This window comes from Dromaius novaehollandiae, chromosome Z (genome assembly GCF_036370855.1).
Source record: "Dromaius novaehollandiae isolate bDroNov1 chromosome Z, bDroNov1.hap1, whole genome shotgun sequence".
Lineage (NCBI taxonomy): Eukaryota > Metazoa > Chordata > Aves > Casuariiformes > Dromaiidae > Dromaius > Dromaius novaehollandiae.
This window is the reverse complement of record NC_088132.1, coordinates 51311414-51333287: the sequence shown is the minus strand read 5'-3', so window position 1 is coordinate 51333287 and position 21874 is coordinate 51311414. Positions and strand designations below refer to the sequence as shown.

The 21874-nt window shown below is 35.5% G+C and overlaps 1 protein-coding gene across 1 annotated transcript in view; it reads left to right on the top strand.

The window, feature by feature from the left end:
• Nucleotides 1–21874, top strand: part of LOC135325119 (adhesion G-protein coupled receptor V1-like) — a 271435-nt gene that overhangs the window by 21942 nt on the left and 227619 nt on the right. Inside the window, exons 11-22 of the mRNA XM_064502689.1 lie at nt 4070–4102; nt 5808–5934; nt 6021–6206; nt 8093–8273; nt 8776–8939; nt 9594–9717; nt 10093–10359; nt 12943–13069; nt 14758–14975; nt 15435–16178; nt 18115–18488; nt 20390–20566. Coding sequence (XP_064358759.1) covers nt 4070–4102; nt 5808–5934; nt 6021–6206; nt 8093–8273; nt 8776–8939; nt 9594–9717; nt 10093–10359; nt 12943–13069; nt 14758–14975; nt 15435–16178; nt 18115–18488; nt 20390–20566 — 2722 coding nt within the window. The remainder of the gene's footprint in view (nt 1–4069; nt 4103–5807; nt 5935–6020; nt 6207–8092; nt 8274–8775; nt 8940–9593; nt 9718–10092; nt 10360–12942; nt 13070–14757; nt 14976–15434; nt 16179–18114; nt 18489–20389; nt 20567–21874) is intronic.

Below are 21874 nucleotides of genomic sequence, written 5' to 3'. Positions count from 1 at the left end.
CACACACAACACACATACACATGTTGTGACCTAAATCCTAATCTACTATATGTAATATAGCAAAACCAAAGCAGCATGAGGTTTTTTATACATCCAATGACTTTTGTGGTGTGATACAAATTTCCACAGGCTGAAAATCTGTCTGTGAGTCTATTTAGAAAATGATGAGGCTCTGAGTTATGAAGTGATTTTTCAAAATTGCAAATACAAGATACAGTTTGACTATTTCATTGTGAAATATCTGGTAGTTTTTAACATTTTTGTGTACAAGAGATTACTTCATTGCAAAAACTTAGCTAATCATAGAAGGCTCATTCAAAGCACCGCATACTGTCTAAGTGCCTTAATTCAGGGCTCAAGTGAGGTTTATGTGTTGTGGGTTGCCCTCTGCACTGGGATGCAAAGAAACGCTAATTTTTTTTACCTGTTTTTTCTCCCAGCTTGGTGATTTGTTTGTCCTGTGATTAGTGTCTGCTTCAAAACTTATCTTTCTTACTAAAGCAAATTTGCTATTACGTAATATATGTGATATTATATCAATTATTTCTTTTAGTGTGAAAGGTTGAGTTTCTCTTCAAGGATTTGATCAGACTTTGTTTTGAAAGGGAAAAAGTTGCTTGAAAGTAGGAGTAGAATGTTGGAATAAGTGCTACTGGACACCTACTGCTAGTTTTTATTACTTTTCAAAATATGACATCATACATCTCCTGCTATGAATAACACAACTTAAAATAGCTTCCAAAATTAAATACATTATGGGTTAAACCTGGAGTGGAGGTGTTCCCTCTTGTAAGAAGCACTGTGGAATTTATAATGTGGCAAATCCTACTTTAGTACTGTTCTTTAGATCTACATCCTGCCACTAATTAAATCAGTAAATAATCCTGAAAAAATTGAAGATGGGGCAAACATTGAGTACAAACCTAGGAAGCAAATTGAGCAACATTCCACAGGCAATTTGAATTCAGCTTTTCTGAGATACTGTGATAAATAACAAAGGTTTTTAAGTAGTATGGTTTTAATAGGAATAGTAATACAGACTTACAGTTGCAATTCAGTTTCTCATGTGTCTTTCAAAAAGTGTCTTTCAAAGCTTTTTAAGATACGCTTTCCCTAATAATCATTTTGCATTAAATTTGTCATATGGAAATTGCTTTTTCTATACCTGATCTTTGACAGAAAACATAGTTAAACACTGAGATTGCATCATAAAAGCTGCTAGAGCATATAATCCACGATAATGTGGAACTTTATGTCCATAGATAACCATTGTGGGCATTCTGAATTGCTTTTTTTGTTCTGATGTAAGAGCACCTAAAGGGCTGGTTTCACATACTGTAAGGACTGAAGTAGGACTGAACTGATCCTATGTATTGTATGGAATTTGGAAGTATTTACTTCCATGATAAAAGAATGGTATACGCACATTGCTGATAATACCTTGTTTGTGCGCTATTCTTGAATGTTGTCAGAGCACAATATGGACCAGCAGCTCCCTGCAGGCCAGTGAGCCAGGAGTGAGGGGGCCGGCAGGGCAGGGCTTTGCCGGCCAGGCTCCATCCCACTGCCCCCAGCAAGGTAGCAGGGCAGGCAGGGGGGACAGGCAAGGGCAGCCCCCAATCCTAGGCATCAGGCCAACTTGTGATGATGACTCCAAGGTCAAGCTGGGAGCATGAGTCAGGATCAGGCCAGCAAGGGTAGCCAAGGTCAGAGACAGCCCTGCGGGGGCCAGGCTGGGCAGTCAGCCCATGGGTCAGGGTCCCAATTGACTGATGGCTGTGGCAGAGCTGCAGGCAGGCACACTTGCAATGTAGGAACCCCTGAGGCTGTGGGCAGAGGGGGTGGGTAGGGGCCCCAGGTGAGGCTGGTTGGGGCAATTAAGGCATATTAGTGCATTTAGGGCCCTAACAGATGTAGACTGGTATTTATGGTTCTTGATTAGAGTTGAAAGAGCATGCTGAAGGCTTTAATTGAATGTTTGAGCCATGTCTTACCAGTTTGCATAGACTTAAATTTAAGTATGTGAATGCTACACTGAACCAAAAGAAATACTATTTTATTAAGTGGACAGAAATTTGTGGGACCGTAGTGTGAGTAACATAAAATCATTACCATGGAATTGTTCAAAACAGTGAATGAAATCAGGCTCTTTTTTTTCCTAGGAAAAAAGCAAATCTATGGGAACACTCGATAGTGGATATTTGGAATGTACCTTCCTAATTCAGTTTCTCTCTCTTTTCTTGAACATGCTTCCTACTGATTTTTTTTTATTTTACTTTTGTAGGGATGTATACTCTATGTGACGAGAGTTTATATGTGAGCAGCTTAGACTATAGATATTTAGAAACCTATTGTGTTTGCTATTAGCTGTTCACTTAACAGCTACGCAGAGTTGGAAATCTAAACCTAGGTGCTTCTATTCCATTTTTGCATAGGCTAATACATTAGTTTTTCAAAACATCTAATGTGTCAGAGCAGTGATAGAAATGGGACTTGGATGGAGAAACCTTCTGAACAATGGTTTTCTTTAGTAGATGATGGGCTGAATCTTACTACTTGCCTCACTTTCTAAACTGAAAGTTCTCTAGCTTCCCATGCAACTGTCACTATGACTTTTTCAAAGTAGTAATCTATTCTCAGTCCTTTCAAAGAACACCTGGAGGTGCAGACCTCACGATACCTTGAGACTATTTCGTTTGTGTTGCCCTCTGGATTTTTATGCTGTTACCAATGTGTATTACAACATGCTATTAGAACCCAGCAGTACTCCTCAGTTCATCTTAACAGAATTTTTTTGTCTTGGTTATATTTGGACTTATTCAATGTAACTCTATGAAGCTGAAAGGGATATTATTTCTGGTGTGACCTTTCAGTTTCTGATGTATTATTGCGTCTTGAATACTTAAGCTTGGACATACATCTCGAAAACTTATCATTATGGTTTATTTGTATTCATATATATATATTAGAATAATATATAACTCTTAGCGTTACCAACTCTGGAATTTTCTCTTTCTTCTTTTTATTGTATTTAAGGCATTGCTGTTTTTGGAATACTTTTGCATATGCTTCTGAAGGAAGGGAGAATGTCAGCATATATAGTATCTAAAATCTAGCCTTGCTAGAAAGCAATGACAAATTTCCACTAATTCAGTTTCCCTATTTAAAAGACTGTGTCTGCAAATGTATTTACTTTATTTTCTCAAAATTTTGAGTGAATTCTTATCTACAGTGAATTAGAATTTATATTCCCTTTGACATTATTTGAGTCTGAATTTTACTTTGTATGTGTTGTGGTTATTTGTTTATGATATTTTGATATAAGATACAAATTTTATATCAAATATGTCTATTTCAGATTAACAAAGCCAAAATGCACTATTGCCATTGCAGAATAATGCTGTCTGTTCATCTGACTAGATGTGATAATTTTAAGTGCTTGACTAAAATTGAACCAATTGAGAGATTAGAAAATGCTCTTTTCTTTTGTGCATTTTATTTTGCTGATCTAATTAAGGAAAAATTGTCCTAAGTAAGTTTTGATGTGATTTCCTGCCAGAGCAGTTTTTGATATGTACCTATTACAACTCCCACTATGTCTATCAATTTATGTCACTATTTTGGCAGATTTATGAAATAATATATCATAGGGGCATGTAGGGGTTTTTTTCTTTTTTTTTTTTTTTTTTTGTAATTGAAAGCGCTAAGTAGTTACAAATATGTAAAAGGTAAATAAAATTTACTCAGCTGCTGCAATTTGTGAGCATGCTCTTGGAGCTCTTGGAGCAGGGTTTGGTAGGGAATGCCTTGAATGGGTCTTTACATGCTGAATTGATCATTGGGTCGTCTCCCCCAAAGTGGAAACTGTCAAACCTCTTGCTAACGTTTGTCAACAGGAAAATGCCAAGCAAGTAGGGTTCCCATAAAGTGAACACTATTAGCTTTTTGGAAAAGCGAAAAAGAGTTTTGCTTTATTATTTTTCTTTTCTAAGATTAGTATTATTGAAATTCTGGCAAATTGCACTTCCATTCCTTTCCCCATTCCCTTTTTTTCTTTCTGTATTGACAGGGTAGAGACAGAAAGGTTTGTCGTGTACTTTGGGTAAGTGCAGTGAACTGTGTTTTGTCTTCAGTGAATCAACACTTTTTTAAAAAAGTCGTGGGTTTGGACAGAATCTGTCTTTATCACTTATTTTCCTCTTAAGAGTCGTGCCTTTTTAACCTCCTCAGGCAATGCATGCTTCCCCTTTGGTGTTTCATTTGATGGCATGGGGTTCCGGCTTGAAGGCATTTCTTTACCTTGGATCTGTGAATGATAAAAGTTATGAATGCATGGCTCAGTATTTGATATTTGAGCGTTTGATGCGACAGTGGATTACTTGTTTTAAATTGCCACGAACACTTTGCCTCGGCTAAATGATTGAACTGACTGGAGTTACACCAAAGAAGTTTTCTGTAGTCAAAAATGAGAAAAATCATTTAGTTTTTGAATAACCTACATATATTTTATGTTATCATGTTGTTGTTTACACCGATATACATTTTTAATATGTAACAAACATGGACAAGTTACCCTATTGAATAGATATTTGCCGCTTTTTATCTTATATACTGTTTTGTAGGCTTCACTGTAGGTCAGGTGAATAAAAAGAGGTTTGTTTTAAGTTATTTATGGAATGTTCCTGGACACAATTCTGGACTTAATTTCATATATTAGATATAATAGATCACACAAAACATTTCTTTCCCCGTAAAATAGCGTTTGGTGAAATCTGAGTGGTCGTACTGTGGAAGAAGAAAAGTATGCACAATATGCAAGACCAAAATTTCTTTGAAAATATAAGGAGATGCACATGGGAGATGCAGAAGAATCAAATTACATGAAACAACATGTCATAAGCAACATCCAAACTGTCCATCTGAAAGTGCATTCACAGTGCATCCTACAATAGTACTCTGTCTGGCATTTTTAATGTTACATGAAGCTTAAAACAGTGTCATTGAAAAATATTGTCTCTGAGGAAATAAATGTAAGAAATGCGCAAGGTTTCCTTCTGTTATCAGATATGGCCTGGTTTTGCCACTGAGTAAGGTCAAGATGACATTAGCAGTAGCCAAGGGAGAGACGTGCTCCACCAGGAGGAACGCTATTTGGTCACATATACTTAGGGTCTGTGCCATTGAGCTAGAGGGTTTGTCAGGAAGTAAGGAAAAGAGGGAATGGGTCTGATAAGCTACACAGGGTAGGTCTAACGCTAATTAGAGCCAGAGTAAAATCCTATAGGTGTTCTCCATATAATGCAGAATGGAGGTTAAGGCACAGGTGAGGGTAAAATCCATAATGTTAAGGAGTGAGTCTCTGCCTGTTTACGACAACGGTAAACTTCAGAGAGTAGAGTAAGATTGGAAATGTGTGATTATTAATGGAATATCAGATTATTTAAGTGATTTTTGGAATATCCCTTATGCTTTGATCCAAGTACAAATTAATACTAAATTTAACTTTTCATTTACACAATTCTTTTTCTTTTCCTGGATGTTACGTGCATGTATGATTAAAAGAACAGAGCCACCAATTATAATAACTAACCAGAAAACAAAGATACTTCAGAAGCAAAATTTCTACAAATGGAAAAAATATTCTAATGCTGTGCCGTGTTTGTTTTATTTTATTTTTTGCAGGTAGTCATTGGTTTTCATAATTTATTAACCAGATTCATCACTATTTTGCTATTGTTTGCATAGTTGTGGATTTAATTGCAAAACAAAATTGCCACTCAAAAATAACTCTTACCTTCCTTTTTCAGGGTTAGTGTAGAAAATCAAATACTGAAATCTGGGTTTACTAGTTGTGAAATTATTATTTTGGAAAATGATGATCCAGGAGGAGTGTTTGAATTTTCTTCTTCTTCTAGAGGTCCCTACAGTATCAAGGTAAGTATTTCAGTAATTTCTCTTAATCATTATGGACAACATAGTTTAGCAGAGTGCTAGAAAAATGCTGGTTTTCTTTTTAACAGGAAGGGGAGTCCGTTGAACTGCAGATTGTTCGCTCTAGAGGAAGTCTTATCAGACAGTTTCTACGCTACACTGTAGAACCAAGAGACAGTAATGAGTTTTATGGAAGCACAGGAATTCTGGAGTTCAAGCCTGGTGAAAAAGAGATCATAATTACTTTACTGACAAGGATGGATGGGATTCCAGAGGTAAAATTTAATACTTTCTCTCTTTAATATTCACAGGCATTTTAGTTTGACAGTTCTTAAAATATAGATGGATTCATGTGTAAATATTACCAGTTTTTCTGTAACAGTTCCGGGCTTTCTTTTGTTACATGTGAGAAAGAAATAGAGGAAGAGTGACTAAAAGGTCTATAAGACAGTCATGCACTACATGAAAGCGTTATACATGTCATCAGTACAAAGCAGGTCTTGTCAGGTTTGCCTGAATAATTCTATGATACTTCTTTTTTTTTAATCCCAGAGAGATGCAGCATTTTGGGTGCATTTCTGTCCTTCATGTTTGCTTTCTGCTCCTCTGTAGCCAGTTCCCTTTTCTGTGTATGGGCTGTTCTGGAATCCGTCTGGAAGTTGTGGTTCCACCACAGCATAAGCTAATAAAAATCATAGGTGATATGATCCTACACTCTTCCTCACCTTTGCATAAACATTCCCATGCCACTTTTGCATAAGCAGACAGAACCAATCTGTCAGAAACCTAACCTTGCAAAGTACAAAAAGCTTTTTAGGCAGGTTAATGATTTGTCATAGGACCAGATGATCATCAGTCCTGGACTGAAGGATGAGTGGAGGATCCTTTGACCAAGAAATGAAGAGATCACAGCAACCCTGATAAGCCTAATGGCATAGGCTGCTGTAGAACTTCAAGGTTATTTTCTCTACACACTCTGCAGGGAAGAGATGTAAAAAGAGTCTGAATTCCACTACAGAAGCCAGGTTACATAAGTTAAGCAAGTAAAAGTTGGTCACTAAAGCACCAAGTTCTTTTTAAGATCTAGCCTTCAGTTCTTCATCTTTACATTGAGGTAGAATTACTTCTCTGCTTTACATGAGTATTATGAGACTAGCTACATCATACTGGCTGAGATTCTCTGTTAAAAAATCAGAACTGTTGTGTCAGGATTAAAAGAAATATCCATTTATCCAATACTCTCTCCAAAAGTGGCCAAAGGCAGATAGATAGAAAAAAATATGTGAACAGGACAAGTATATAATGCCTTTTCTTCAGAATGCCTTTCCAGGGTCCAATGATCTGCAGTCCAGAAAATGTTCTGAACAAGAGGTTGTGTCTTTGTGTTTACTAAAGCTCAGTGGATTTTTCTTCTGTGAATTGGTAGAATTATGTTTTAAACCCACATAACTTCTAGTGTCCGTAACGTTCTGTAGTATAGAATTCCATTGTTTAATTGTAGTTTGTGTGAAGAACCACTTCCCCCCTCCTCCCCCCCCTTTTTTTATTTGTAGTAGCCACCTGCTACAGTGCTCCCCAGTTCAGCCTAGTGGTGGACTTATAAATATGTGGATTCAATCTTTTTTTTTTTTTTTTTTTTGATCTCTGAAGCATTACCTGGCACAGATCTCCTGGAAATATATGAAGCACAAAGTCCCATAGATTAATAAAGCAAACTGATGCATTGTTTCTAAATTATTACACTGTCAATGGCTTTAAAGTCTTTTTGTTCACTTGCTATGTAACAGAGAAAACAAATGTTAACAAATCTTAGGGAACAGAACACTTATCTTTTGAGGAGTATTACAAATATATTTGTAGTAATGAATTGATGTGATTCTAAGTTAAGTACACATCAAAAGCCTTTGCTTATAGTAATGCTAGATTTTTGGAGCAAATGGTTGTGCTGTCAAAGACAGAAAGTTTGAATAATGTCTTTCATCCTATGGGAATGTACAAATGCATTGTGTGTGTAGAAGTTACCCTGGAAAGCATATGATTTCCTCTTCTTTACATTTGTTTCTCTTTCTGCCTGGGTAGTGACTATGGACTACAATCCATTTTCTTTATGATATGAGTGTTGAACATGTGTTCTTAATCTGACCAAGTTTCCCTCTTCTAGCTGGATGAGACCTATTGTGTGGTACTCAGCGGCTACAGTGAAATGCCTGGCAAGCTGGGAAATGCCACAAGGGTCAATATAACCATTCTGAAGAATGATGATCCACATGGTATAATTCAGTTTCTGCCTGATGAACTAACAGTAACAATAAAGGAAAGTAAAGGAGAAATCATCTATGCTGGTAATTCTTTTTTGTTAAAGTTACTGCTATACCCATTCTTAACATAAAGTGCATGTAACTTTTTAGTTAAGTTTTTCTAGGTTCTAAACAATTAGACATATGTATCTGTCCTACTGGAAAAGTATTTATGTAATTGTACAGTTAAGGCTTAAATATATGAAGTATTGTTCTGTGCAAAATTTGGTAGTCCTCAACTTCTATAGGAATTACAAAAGCTGAAAGTGCACGGAATTTTGCAAGGTAGGTTTTAAGAGTAGAGGTAAACCTTCTGACTACCTGCTTGCTTTTTTTTTTTTTTTTTTTTTTTTTTTTTTTTTTTTTTTTTTTTTAATGATATCCAGTCATGGGCAAATTTGAACGGATTTAATAATGGGTATCCTTTCATGTAGTGTTCTCACATATTATTGTTTTTGCCGGTAATGAATTTGCGTATTATTTTCTTTCCTTTTTCCTTGGTTTTTCCTCAGCTTTGCTGTTGACTGTGTATGTTTGCATTTTGTAGCAGCTTACAGAATCGTAAGAAACCAAGGAAACTATGGCAACATTAGCGTGGCTTGGGTTGTTGATCCAGCATGTACCAATGACATCTATCCAGAAAAAGGGACTATTTTCTTTGATAACCTGGAGTTTTCAAAAAACATCACTGTTTACTCACTGCCAGATGAGGTAAATATTTTTACGGCATTTTGGTGTGGGATATGGGACAGAGGGTAACTGCCGAAACATTAAAATTTAAGGAGAAGGAGTGAATGTCTATTTCTGAAGAAGCTGATAAGTACCTGTAGCAAAAATAAAAATAGGTGGGTACAACTGAGATTGCTTCAATTATTAAACAGTTTCAGAAGCTGTGCATACCTCCAAACAAAAAAGTTAGAAGCTGAGAATAATTATAATATAGTTAAATTTTAAGATAGAAAAGTTCATTTGAACACAACTCCTGTCTTGATAGCTGAAATCTTACCTTCAACCTTATATGTTGTTATATATAAGTGGTATAATAAAGACTGAGAATAGCTAATAATGAATAAATAAAACTGTAAAAATAAATTCCATGTATCAGAAGCAGGAAGCTGCAAGATAACTTTTGCGCCATCTGTACCACAGTGGAGGTAAAGGGAATTATTTACAAGGATTTTAGATTGATGATTTATTTGTAACTATATAAACTATCATTTGTCATCCGCCTTGACACACTTTAAGGATCGATGAATAAAAACCATCACTCCAAAATCTCTGGCTTGTTAACCTTGTCCGCTGTTCATTTTAATTTCTTCACTGTTTGCATGAAAGAAATTTACTTTGTATTGCTTTCTCTCTTAGCTACCTGAAGAAATGGAAGTATTCATCATCAACTTATTCAATGCTACTGGTGGAGCCAGACTGGGCAATATAACGAGTGCAATTTTACAGATTGCAAGGAATGATGACCCCATTTATTTTGCAGGTTAGATTTTTACTGTTTTTTATAGGTAAAATATTTTTATTACCCAAAACATATTTTAATCACAGGCCAGATTGTTGAGAAATCTTTATCCCAATGGAGCTAGTGCAAAACTTCCATGTTTTTGTTGTGTTAAATTTGTATTTGTTTCCTTCAGAACCCCTGCTTAGTTCATTTTATGGTTCCCTTTGTTGATGTTGAGATTGGTTAGGTGGCTAGCTACAAGAATATACTCTTGTACCTGCAAGTATTTCCATAACCTTTACCAAATAGGCCTTCTGTTTCATTGAGGAATCCTCCAGGAAGATTAATCAAATAAGTCAAATGTAAGGAACTCAGGCTTGAACTTAGGTAAATTTGTTGCTTTTGTATTTTCAGAACCTCTGACACTGAGGGTTCAAGAAGGGAGTGTTGCAAACTTTACAGTCCAAAGGAATAGATCTGCTGATATTGCTATTGCGGTCCAGTATATTACTCTTAATGGAGAGGCAACAGCTGAAGAGGGAGACTTTGTTCCCAGTGGAAGGAGCAGCGTCCTTTTGTTTGATGTTGGAGAAAGAGAACAGAACTTATCTGTATATATTAATGATGATGATGTCCCTGAAACAGACGAAACATTTTATATCATCCTTTTGAATTCTACAGGTAAAAGTAATGATTTCATGTGGGTATAGTAACTGGCACTTTGTTTTGCTGCAGTTTCTTATCTGTTTGGCCTTATGATGAATTGATACATTTTTGACAAGGATTATTTGCATCAACATTTATATACAATCACAGTACACAGTGTGTTTGGATTTTCATCTTGAATTGTTTATCTTGAAACAAAAATCTGGAGATATTGCTGAGACCTTTTCTGTAGCAATAACTAGAGTGAGAGTCTCTTTTTAAATGTAAACGCTCCAAATTAGATGGGGTTTTGACTTGACTACAGAAACACAGGGCTGAAGAATTTCAGTACTGCAGCAGTCTTAGGGAAGGAGAGGTTCTTTTGGATTTTTTGGTTCTCCAGAGTATACTGGGCAACTACCTGATTTTTATAAAAACAACCTCAGAGCTGCCTTGTTTTGCAGAAAGGGCATAGAAATTGGTGTCTGCTTCCTTTCTATAGTAGTGAAATGCATACTTTTTTTTCTTTAACCTGTCATTATAGTTTTATAAGGTCTTATCTAAACAGAAACATACATTACAAGTTACCCAGTGGACCTTAGAAATAACACTGTCTTTCTGTATTTTTTTTGGCATTCTCACCTACTAAAAAATGATACAAAACTATTAAGTGTACTTCCTCCTATTTGTGAAATAGGTGTCATGGAATAAACCGTGACTGTTGGGTAATATTGATAAGAAAATATAAATCAAGTATAAGAAATATGTTAGTTTCCCTGTGCTTGCTTGGTTAATAAGCACTCCCACCTCTAAAACTAAAGATTTAGTGGGAGACTCACTTGCGATTTTATTAGCAAGTTTTAATGATTTACCACTCTTCAGTTGTAATTTATGATTCCATAGCTGAGTGGTTACAACAGGCTGTGAGTGCACTGCAAGTCTTTGCAATGCAAAGACTGATTTGATTAAGCCATCAAAAGAATGACTACATTGAAGAGCTTGAACTTAATAAAACAAAGGCAAAATCTCAGATAACCTTCAGACTATACCTTTTGTTGGACTTTGTGACAGACTCGCAAGGTAGAATAACTACCAGGGATTCAGTTCAAGATTAGGAAATGTAACATTAGATTTCTTCATTTAGGTATCTACAGGCATGCTAAATGTCTTAGCTCTCATTACAGTCTATGGTGATCTAATCTTTACAGTCAGTGGAGGCTATAGAGTGATTTAAGTCACACTGAAGTAGACAACCAGTGGCTGGTGTATGAATTGCTCACAACAGTTTGTTATCTCAAACTGAACCTGCCTTAGATGATTGGAAGTAGGCAGCCAGAAAATGACAGGAAAATTTTAAGCAATTATCTGATTTTAGGGCAGCTAGTCTGCTTCCCTAGCTCAAGTGGCGTTTGATGTGGTGCCCAAGTGTCTTACAGAAAACCATTTTATTCTTTTACGTAAAACTTAGGTAAGGCATTAGACAAAGCGATTCTTCTCCATAATTTTCCTCTTCTGTGGTTTCTTTCCGCTTCACTTTCTTCATGGTCCACTGCTAGTATCTTTTACCATTTTGTAGAGAACATATAATGACTTTTCTTCTGGCACACTGGTCCTACAAGAATGGTTAATCATGATCTCCCTTGGCTCTAAAAGGAGACTTGTATTGTTATGCAGCTTTTCTGGAATCACTAAGAATATGGAGTATTTCTATATAAGTTCCTGAAAGGAAAAAGCTGATTTTGTATCTATGATCTGTTACATATATTGGTCTTGATTGGTACAGCCCTTTTCCAGATTTAGAAAATGACATTGGGACTGTTGTCCTAGATGATCTCTAAAGGTCTCTTCCTACCTCAACTGTTCTGCAGTTCTGTACCTCAGGGAAAATACAGATATAAGCATGTGAGGTTAAAGCATGAAACAGTGTATTTAATTTGGAACAAAAGCTAGTCTAACACTCTTAAACTGAGTGAAAAATGGGACAGGTGTGGAAACAATGTACATCTGTGGAACTAGGAAGGTTGTTAAGATTAACATCCCTACTGTGTTAATCTGTGCACAGAGATCCTGCTAGCTTCCCCTCTACTTCACAGGCATCATATATTTTTTCCTTTCAGACATGCTGTGATACGAACATGAGTAAACTCTTAGACATCGTTCTTAGCTTGAATTTAGCATAAACGCAGTGTTTCTACTCTAGATCTAAAGGAGGGCTGGGGTCTCTGAAAATGTCTTATTCTTTTGACTTGACCAATTGGTCAAACACAAAATATTTCCTCTCATACAACTGTTTCTACTAGCCAGGAACTATATGAAAGACTATTGCTATTTTCATTATACCAGAATCACACCTTCTCTGTTCATCTCGTATATATTTTTGCTGCAAATCCTGTGTCTTCCCTTCTGGATGATATAGTATTTAATACATATTTTTCACTCTGAATTGTCTGCTACCGAATATCTCAAATGTTGGTTTTCATTTATTATTTTATTATTTTACACCTGTGCATTTATTTGTTTGCATGAACAGTACTTGGTGTGAGAAGAAAACACTCTTGGTTTTAGAGTTACTTCCATTTCTGATTCCAATGTTAATATAAATAATTACCCTCTTTTTAGGAGACACTGTAATCTTTAAGGCTGGAATGGCTACAGTTATTATTGAAGCAAATGATGATCCTAATGGAATTTTCTCCTTGGAACCTATAGACAAGCCAGTGGAAGAAGGCAAAAGTAATGCTTTTCTGTAAGTAAGTTTTAAATAATATCTCTGCACTTTTTGGAACTGTATCATATGGTGCTTTGTGGGTAATACTTTGATCTAATCCTATACAAGTTTACATTCATAGAAATGCATTATAAAAAAAAAGACTTCTAAATTTTGGATTAAATGATTTTAAAGATGTTGAAGACATCAAATGTTATATTATCAAGTAGACTGTGCAAATTAAAATGTATGCAGAAACTCATGTTAAAATGTAAGTAGACTAATGGAGAAATAAAAAACTACTCAAAAAATGGATTTTTGCACTTTACTTTGAAAACTTTCCTTAAAAATAGCCTATATTACTATGTAATTTCTGTTCCTCTGTTTTTATCTGCTCATTGCAGATTGAAGTCTATACTCAAAGTCTAGGTGTGACACTCTCCTAAACTGAAAATACTCTTCTTATGGCCCTGAGTGTGAAAGGGCTTTATGTTACATATCTGAAAAATGAAAATCTTTGAGAAAAGAGGATATTAAGTTCACTGTAGTGTTTGTGTTTTAAATATTACAGATTTGTTTTTGCTATGCTGTTTTTGTTTTTTTCCCCTCCTTTATCATTTTATTAACAGGATAGATGTTTTAGATTTTACAGTGTGAAGAATGATGATTTGAAGTAAATATATTTATATGCAGATGCATTATGGAAGCACAGGGATACCAAGGTCACCAACATTTGAGGACTTTGCTCAATCCTTGTTGATGAAATGTGTTTGCTAGGAAGCTGTCTCTGCCACACTGCCACTACTTAACTACTGTGTAGTATTAAAAAAAAAAAAAAAAAAAAAAAAAAAGTCACAGTGCCATATAACCTAATCACTGAAAATACGAAAATACCTATGGCAGCACAGAGTTTTATAGCAAGTAATTCAAGTTACTGCAACAGTACAATACATTTGGGTTAGACTGCCCTGGTTAATGTCAAAGAAGAAACACCTACACTAATTTAACTGTACTAATTCTTTTACCAGACTAAATCTCTTTGCATGGCATTTCATTTCACCGTGTAAACTGACAAAAGCAAACTTCTTATATGTAAAGTACACTTCGTTAATAAAGGTGCTACAAGTAGATGCTTCACTTTTTATTTGTAATGCTTTTTGGAAGTTCATGAAACTGTTACTAGACAGCTAAACAAAAAAGAAAATCTTGTTTTAGTTGACTTCATTCTTAATCCGGAATAACCATAGATTCTGCAAGACGTAGAACATAACCCTAATTTAATACTGATATAAGAAAAAGTTTAAGGAGGATTGATGACAAAGGGAGAAATATTTGTGCTTAAATGTAGACGGCTGCCTTCCATGTCTGTGATGGTAGTTGAGTACATTAAAAATTAATGTTAACCTGACAAACTACTGAACATTCATATTTATTATTTCTGTAATAGAAGCGCAAGGCAAACTGATGCATAGCTTAACAGTACTACTTTGCATAGTCCTTCCTAAATTACTCCTTTCTAAGGTCCGTGTACTATACAAGGGAATAGAATTGTACTGTGAAACTGTAGGCCTTCAAAGCAGACTGGTAGTATTTATTGTTCTTATTTATTTAGAACAGTATATATAAATTTTCACTGTAAGGAAGATTAGTGACTTCATGTCTTCCCTTCCTATTGAATGCTGAAGTGTATCTGCCATGAAGTTCACTCTTTCTAAATCACTGAACAGGGTTGTGAGGCACAGGGGACACTTTGGCAATGTTTCTTTGAGGTGGCAGCTGTTTGAAAATGACTCTGCACTGAAGCCAGGAGAAGAGTTCTACGAAACTTATGGGACTGTGTGCTTCACCGATGGTGAAGGATCAAAGCCAATAACACTTCGTGCTATTTTGGATAGAATTCCTGAATTCAATGAATTTTATATTCTGAAGTTGGTGAATGCTTCAGGTAATGTCTTCCGTATAACCCTTTCCCTTCATATCTGGTAGAAAAGAATTATGTTTAATCAAGAAAAAGAAATCAACCCTGGAAACAGCCTTTTCTTGAATTATGTCTTGATATCGTATACTTTTTTAGGTTTTATTTTTCTTTTAATCTTAATTCAGATATATGAAAACAATTAGTCAGTTCCCAGATTACTATTCTTAAATACATTTAGCCGATCTGACTGCTGTAAAGGATGCCTCTTCGTGATTTTGAAAGTGCAGGTCTTCCTTTAGAGGAAGGGAGAATAAAGATATTAAATGCTGCGCATGCCTACTACTAGAGTTCAGAAGATCTGAAGAGAAGATTTTGAGCCTCCTTAGAAACATAATTTGTTAAGCAATTTGAAGTACTTAGTAACTTTTCTCGCATTGTGTTGTTTAAAACAAGCCATTAACTTTTACTCTAATTTTCATTATGTAGGTGGGTCTCCTGGTCCTGGCGGTCACTTATCTGAAACCAGCCTTACTGTAACTGTGATGATCCCATTCAACGACGACCCTTTTGGAGTCTTTGTTATAGATCCAGAGAGCCAGGACAGAGAGATAGCGGAAGATGTTCTTTCTGAAGATGATCTTTCCTATATTACAAACTTCACCATCTGGAGACAACAAGGCGCCTTTGGAGTTGTCCGGTTAGGTTGGGAAATACTATCTAGTACATTCCAAGCTGGACTGCCATCAATGGTAGATTTCTTGTTGCATGGATCATTTCCAAGTTCAGTACAATCACAGCCCCACTTGAGGCGCCATCACAGTGGAACAGATGCTTTGTATTTCAGTGGAAAAGAAGATGCATTTGGGATTATTGGTCCTGAATACCCATACAGTGGAAATAACGCAGTAACTAACTTTACATTTTCAGCATGGTTAATTCCTAACTCCAGTACTGATGGTTATATAATTGAAAAGGATAATGATAATGGGATCTTATATTATGGTGTGAAAATCCAAGCAAATGATTCCCACATTTCTGTAATGCTTCATTATACAGCATTAGGATCCAATATGACGTATGTGGCTAAAACAGTGATCATGAAATACCTGGATGAAAATGCTTGGCTTCACCTTCTGATTACACTAGATGAAAGTATAATCGAATTTTACATTGATGGAAACCCAGTTCTGGGAGGGATGAAGAGCCTTAAAGGAGAAGCAATTGCTGATGGTGAGCCACAAGTCATCATTTTTCTCTATGTGTAAAGTTCTAAAACATGTAGAATAGTCTAGCCTTTTGAAAGGTGAAGGCATTGTATTGAAACAAACTATTATATCTGATCAGTTAATTGAAGAGAATGCCATATGCTTTTTGAAAAATCCTCAAAGAAATTTTAATCCAAGTATAGCTGTGGAAGTTCAAAAAAGTTAAAACTGTAACAGAGCTTGAACTGTAACAATTTGAGAATAAAACTGTATTATGTTACAAGTAAGCCAGTATCTTGTAACTGATAGAACTTTTTTAAAATGTAGCTTTATTAAGTATGTATATATATGATATACTAAAATTATGCCTAAAGGCTTCCAAGGAATGTTAGTGTGTGTACTTAAGTTTATCTAAATGGATATACACAGTTGTGCCAAACTTTATAGATTTTGGTTAGAAATAACCATTATAGTCGTTCTTTCTGAAGTAGCATAGCATTGACCAGAGAAGTACCATAACAATTTTTTTATGAAGTCAAATAGTATGTGGTTGAAATATGCTTACATTTATTTTCTTCTGCAGTTTCCCTCTCTTCCACTTGCCTTTTTTTTTCTTTTCTTCCCCCGTGGAGATGGTCTTCATCCTTTTTCCTTTCTTTCTCTTGCTGTCAGTTTCACATTTTTTCTTGGTTAGGGAGAGGCAATTAATGACTACCAAATTCTGGAAAACAAGCTGATTGCTCCTCTTTTGTAACCAAGGAAGGAGAATTAAAATGGGTACAGTCATGTTAAATATGTATGCGTGTATGTATGGAGAGAGAGGGAGAGATGATAGAGGACTTCGTTAATTGCATAATGTAATGTTTTATTTCTACTTGTAAGTTTCTGTTGGTTGAAATCTGAGAAATAGATTTGTTTTCTATAACATGGTAGTGTTCCTGCAATAATAATTTCTATTAGATTTGCAGTACTATAGCTGAGAAAGGACTTCCCCCTTCCCCCTCAGTTTCTAAAATAAAGACCTGTGAAATGCAGTAATGCTTTTGTTGCTAGAAGGAAATGTCTGGGTCATTTTAACTTTTCTATATTAGTGGGGATGGCATATGTCTCTATGGAGATACTGCAAACGTAAGTAAGGATTGCTTCTCTCTCCATTTAATGTGGATGATGCCTACTACAACACAGTGATGAGCACAGGGGCCCAGTTTTTCTCACTGCTCCCCCTTATGCCCTGGGGCTATTACCAATTGCTGTGGTTGGTGATCTCTAAAACTGCTACTCAGTATCATATGCATATCAGGGCATTGGAAAAGCAGAGTTGTTTCTGAAAAGCAGTGGGGAAACAACTGGAGAGAGGAAAGATGTATAAGTTTACTAGGAGTAACTATGAGCTACCAGCACAGTATGTTTGTGACAAAGGTAACTGTGACCCTGGGGTTTGCTGAACTGGGTAGTTCACTGAAGATGCAGAAATATTAATGCTGTTGTTAAAACCTTTGGAATTTGGTGTATGTTACTGGAAGTCCATGTTCCCAAAGCATGAAAGCTGAAACAGATGTCCAGAAGGCCTAATTTAACAGTGATGAGAATGGATCAGCTACCCTAGAAGAGAAAGACAAAATGAGAGTTGTTTAGCAAAGCAAAGGCTGAGAGGAGTTACAGTTGTGCTCTGTAAATCTGTGTTGGAAAGAGGGAGGTTTCTAAGTCTCAGAAAAATGAAGAATGGTGACAGTGTACTGATAGAAGTAACGGGATGAAAAACCTAAACAGTTTAAGATGGAATTGTTCAACCTATGATGATCTACGTGTAACACTAAAAGACTAGCCTCAATGCACTGCCTGATTTTGTGTTCCAAGATAAAGATGATTCCTGTTGATTTTAACTATAGCTATTCTGTTGCAAGCTTTTATTACTTTGAGGAAATGTAATAACATGAGGAAAATTATAATTTCCTGCTCAGGTCCAGGAATACTGAGAGTTGGAGCAGGAATCAATGGGAGCAGTAGATACACGGGGCTAATGCAGGATGTAAGGCTTTATGAACGTAAGCTGACACAAGCAGAGATCCATGAACTTCATGCAACTCCTGCAAAAAGTGACTTACACCCTATCTCTGGGTATTTGGAGTATCGGCAAGGAGAGACCAATAAATCATTCATCGTGTCTGCAAGAGATGACAAAGAGGAAGAAGGAGAAGAATTATTCATACTCAAGCTTATTTCTGTGCGTGGTGGAGCTCGAATTCCACAAGAAAATACGACAGCAAGATTAAGAATACAGAAAAGTGATAATGCTAATGGTTTGTTTGGTTTCACTGGAGCATGTATCCCTGAGGTAAGATAGTCACAAGGAAAGCTGTAGATGAAGTTTCGGACAAAGTGAATTCTGTGCAAGACTGATTGAGCTGACAAGACTTTGATTTCACGTTGTTACTTTCTGTAGTTAAGCAAAATTTTCCTAACATTTGGAAATAAATAATTTATTGTTAAGACTGTTTCAGTCATGCTGGCATCTACTATATCATTTTAAAAAGTTCCATTAAGTTACTTCTGTGTGTGTGTGTGTGTGTGTGTGTGTGTATATATATATATATATATATATATATATATATATATATACACAAAATTATATTATTCAAACTGAAGACTAAGGCATAAGTTGTCTAGAAGATTTTTTTTTTACTACTTTGACATCTGAGACTGAGTTATTAAATGAAAATATATGATTTCATTCTCATTTTTGGACAGTGGATCATTACAAAAATTTTTATTTTAGTTTTCTGTGTGAAATGCTATGTATGAAAGAATTTTGCAAAAAGTAGTGCACTGACAACGTGATTTTTTTTCACATTAGACTGCTGTCATAAACTACAGGATAAGTTTCATGTTAGGTGTGAACTTGGTTGATATTAGCTGTATTTTTTATAGATGAAATTTTTCTTTAGTGGTAGCCATTCTATATGCAGTATATTAACTTTCTGCTCTATTAGGAGGACTGAAAAAATGTATTTTATGTTTTTATAAATTGTATGGGGAGAAACAAGATACCTGTTTCCATTGGAATTGGATTATTTTGGAAAACAAATTCAAAAATAGTGTTCACTTTGAGAACTCTTATGACCTTTTAGTTACATTCTTTCTAGTCAAAGTACTTCTGTTGTGTTTGAATTTTACCATCTTGCCTGAGTCATATTAGTTTTCAATTTGGTTCTGTTTGCTTTTTAACTGCCTACCATATGCTATGATAATAGATTCCTTCAGGTTCAAATGCCACTGATACACTGTGATGCCACAGATCATCGACCAACCATGCAATGCAATTAAAAATGAATAGGGCATGTTAATTGTTTTGCACTTACCTTACGTCTGTTTCACCAGGGATGTATTAGAGCTTTTAATAGTGTTGCAGATACACAGCATTCTTTTACCAGGAGTTTAATTGGTTCATGTGTATATCTGTCTACTAGGGAGGTAAAATCAAATGTGGTATCTACACTGTGTTATACAGCAGCTCTGAAATATATCTAATGCATGCAGGTAGCTTTAATCCTTTTGGAGATTATGTTTTTCAGCAAAAAATATTTTCTATTTTAGTTCTATATTCATTATTTTCTAAAATATATGGTCAGTACCAATACCTACTTTGTTCCAAAGATGTGAAATTGTTGCTGCACAAGGCGTGTTCTCTATGAAGACATAGAATTGTGAAGATGACTGCAGCACAGAAAATTTTTTCAGTTTCTCCTGAATTATCATAGTTTAATAGTTTCATTTTAATGCATCTAGTTTTCTCCATAGTGTTTCTAATTGAGGCAAGGGGGAATCCAAGTCTCTTTTTAAATTATTGTTAAAGAAAATGAAAATAATTGTCGTTAATGCAGAGCATAGTTTCAGTTGCTTTTGACGTGTCCATTGCAAGCGTATTGATTCTGCCTCTAAGATGTAGTTTAGGGGGAGAAGATAATGCAGCCAAAACAAACTGTAGCATAATATTATTTGCTGTCTTAATAGTCCTTAGGGAGATACTAGAAGCTGTTGCAAATTCCACTAAGGCTATTTCTGACCACCATCACCAAGGACAGTTTCATTGTTCTACCACTCTGAAAGTGCTGAAATTAGCTGACAGCAATTTTTTACTGGAACACTTACGTGATGTTAGAGAATTCCATACTTTGCATTTATTGTCTCTATTTACTTGAAATATTTGTTACTGTCAAATTTCTTGCTTTCTTCCAGACTTCTGACGAAGGTTCCACTATATCCTGTGTTGTGGAGCGTACAAGGGGAGCCCTAGACTATGTGTATATAAATTACATTATCTCACAGGTTGATTCCACTGGCATTAATAACTCTGTTACCGATTTTTCTAACAGCAGTGGCACTATCACATTCCTTCCTTGGCAGAGATCAGAGGTAAATCCTACCTTCCTATTAATTATTCATCTAGTCCTTTGCAAACCTGCTGGAAAATACCTTCTGAGGGTGCTTGACTGTTCCTCATGCCAGGGAGTGTTTACTTAACATGGCTCTTGTTATATTTTGCAGGACTTCTTGGCATTCTTGACAACTAGCTAGTGATATGCTAGATGCTTATAGATATGTGTATACCTTTATGCAGGTGTCACCATGCCTGCATGTATGTTTGAATGCACATAATATATTAGACATTTATGTATACATATATCGTGTGTGTATATGTAGAAGAAAAACCTAGATTTTTATATATATATGTGTATACTATGAAGTGTAGATAGTCCTGGGCTGAAATAATGGCTTCGGCCACTTTTGAAATTGGAAAGTGATTGGGTTTTTATCTGATTTTCTTAACTCAAACACATTTCCACATCAAGATACAGTAAGGTGCACTGCTGAAATCAAGTGCTGAAATCACCTGCTGTTGCCCATGTTTTATTTCTTTTTACTTAGTCAGTTTCTGCCAATTCCCATGCTGACATAGCACAGAAGTTTTATGTTCATTCGAAGAAGTGGTGTGGTGGGACCACAATATTATACAAAGTTGGTGTAGGTTTTCTGTTGCTGTTCATATAATAATTAGGATGAACTGTTAGAAGAAAATGTTATAACCTGTTTCATGTATACATATTACTCTGCTGAAGTCAGCAGAGATTGAAACTCACTGAAGCTGAACTGATGTTTGTGATCTATTCATTCTCATGCCTCTGAACATGATTAGCTACTTATGCCTTTTGTTCTGACCATACCACAACATACAGAAACATACAGAAAGCTGGAATTATCTGAGGTGATGTCATTAGTCTGTACAGAGGTAGCTTTATAGTAAATACTATGACCTGAAATCTCAACTGTCAGGTGATAGAAACAAGCTTAATTTACCTGCTCTCTAAATTGGAATAATTACTATAATGTCTCTTCACAGTTTCTTCAAGATTTTGAAATCTATCTGGTATTTCACTTTCAACACACATTAAACTATGCTTATTTTAAAATATGAAAATAAATAATTGCATGTTTATATGCACACATACGTATATTTTTTATATATATGGAATTTGAAGCATTTCAGAAAATATACCTTGTATTTCTGATAGCTTGGTAACATTTTGTTTTTTGAAACAAATATTCTAAATGTAAAATATTATCCTAGAAGTTAGGTTAATTTAGCTGAAAAGCAAAAATGCTCTCAGCGCTACTTTAAGAACTATGCAGCAAATACACCCAACTGACAAATCAAAGAATTCG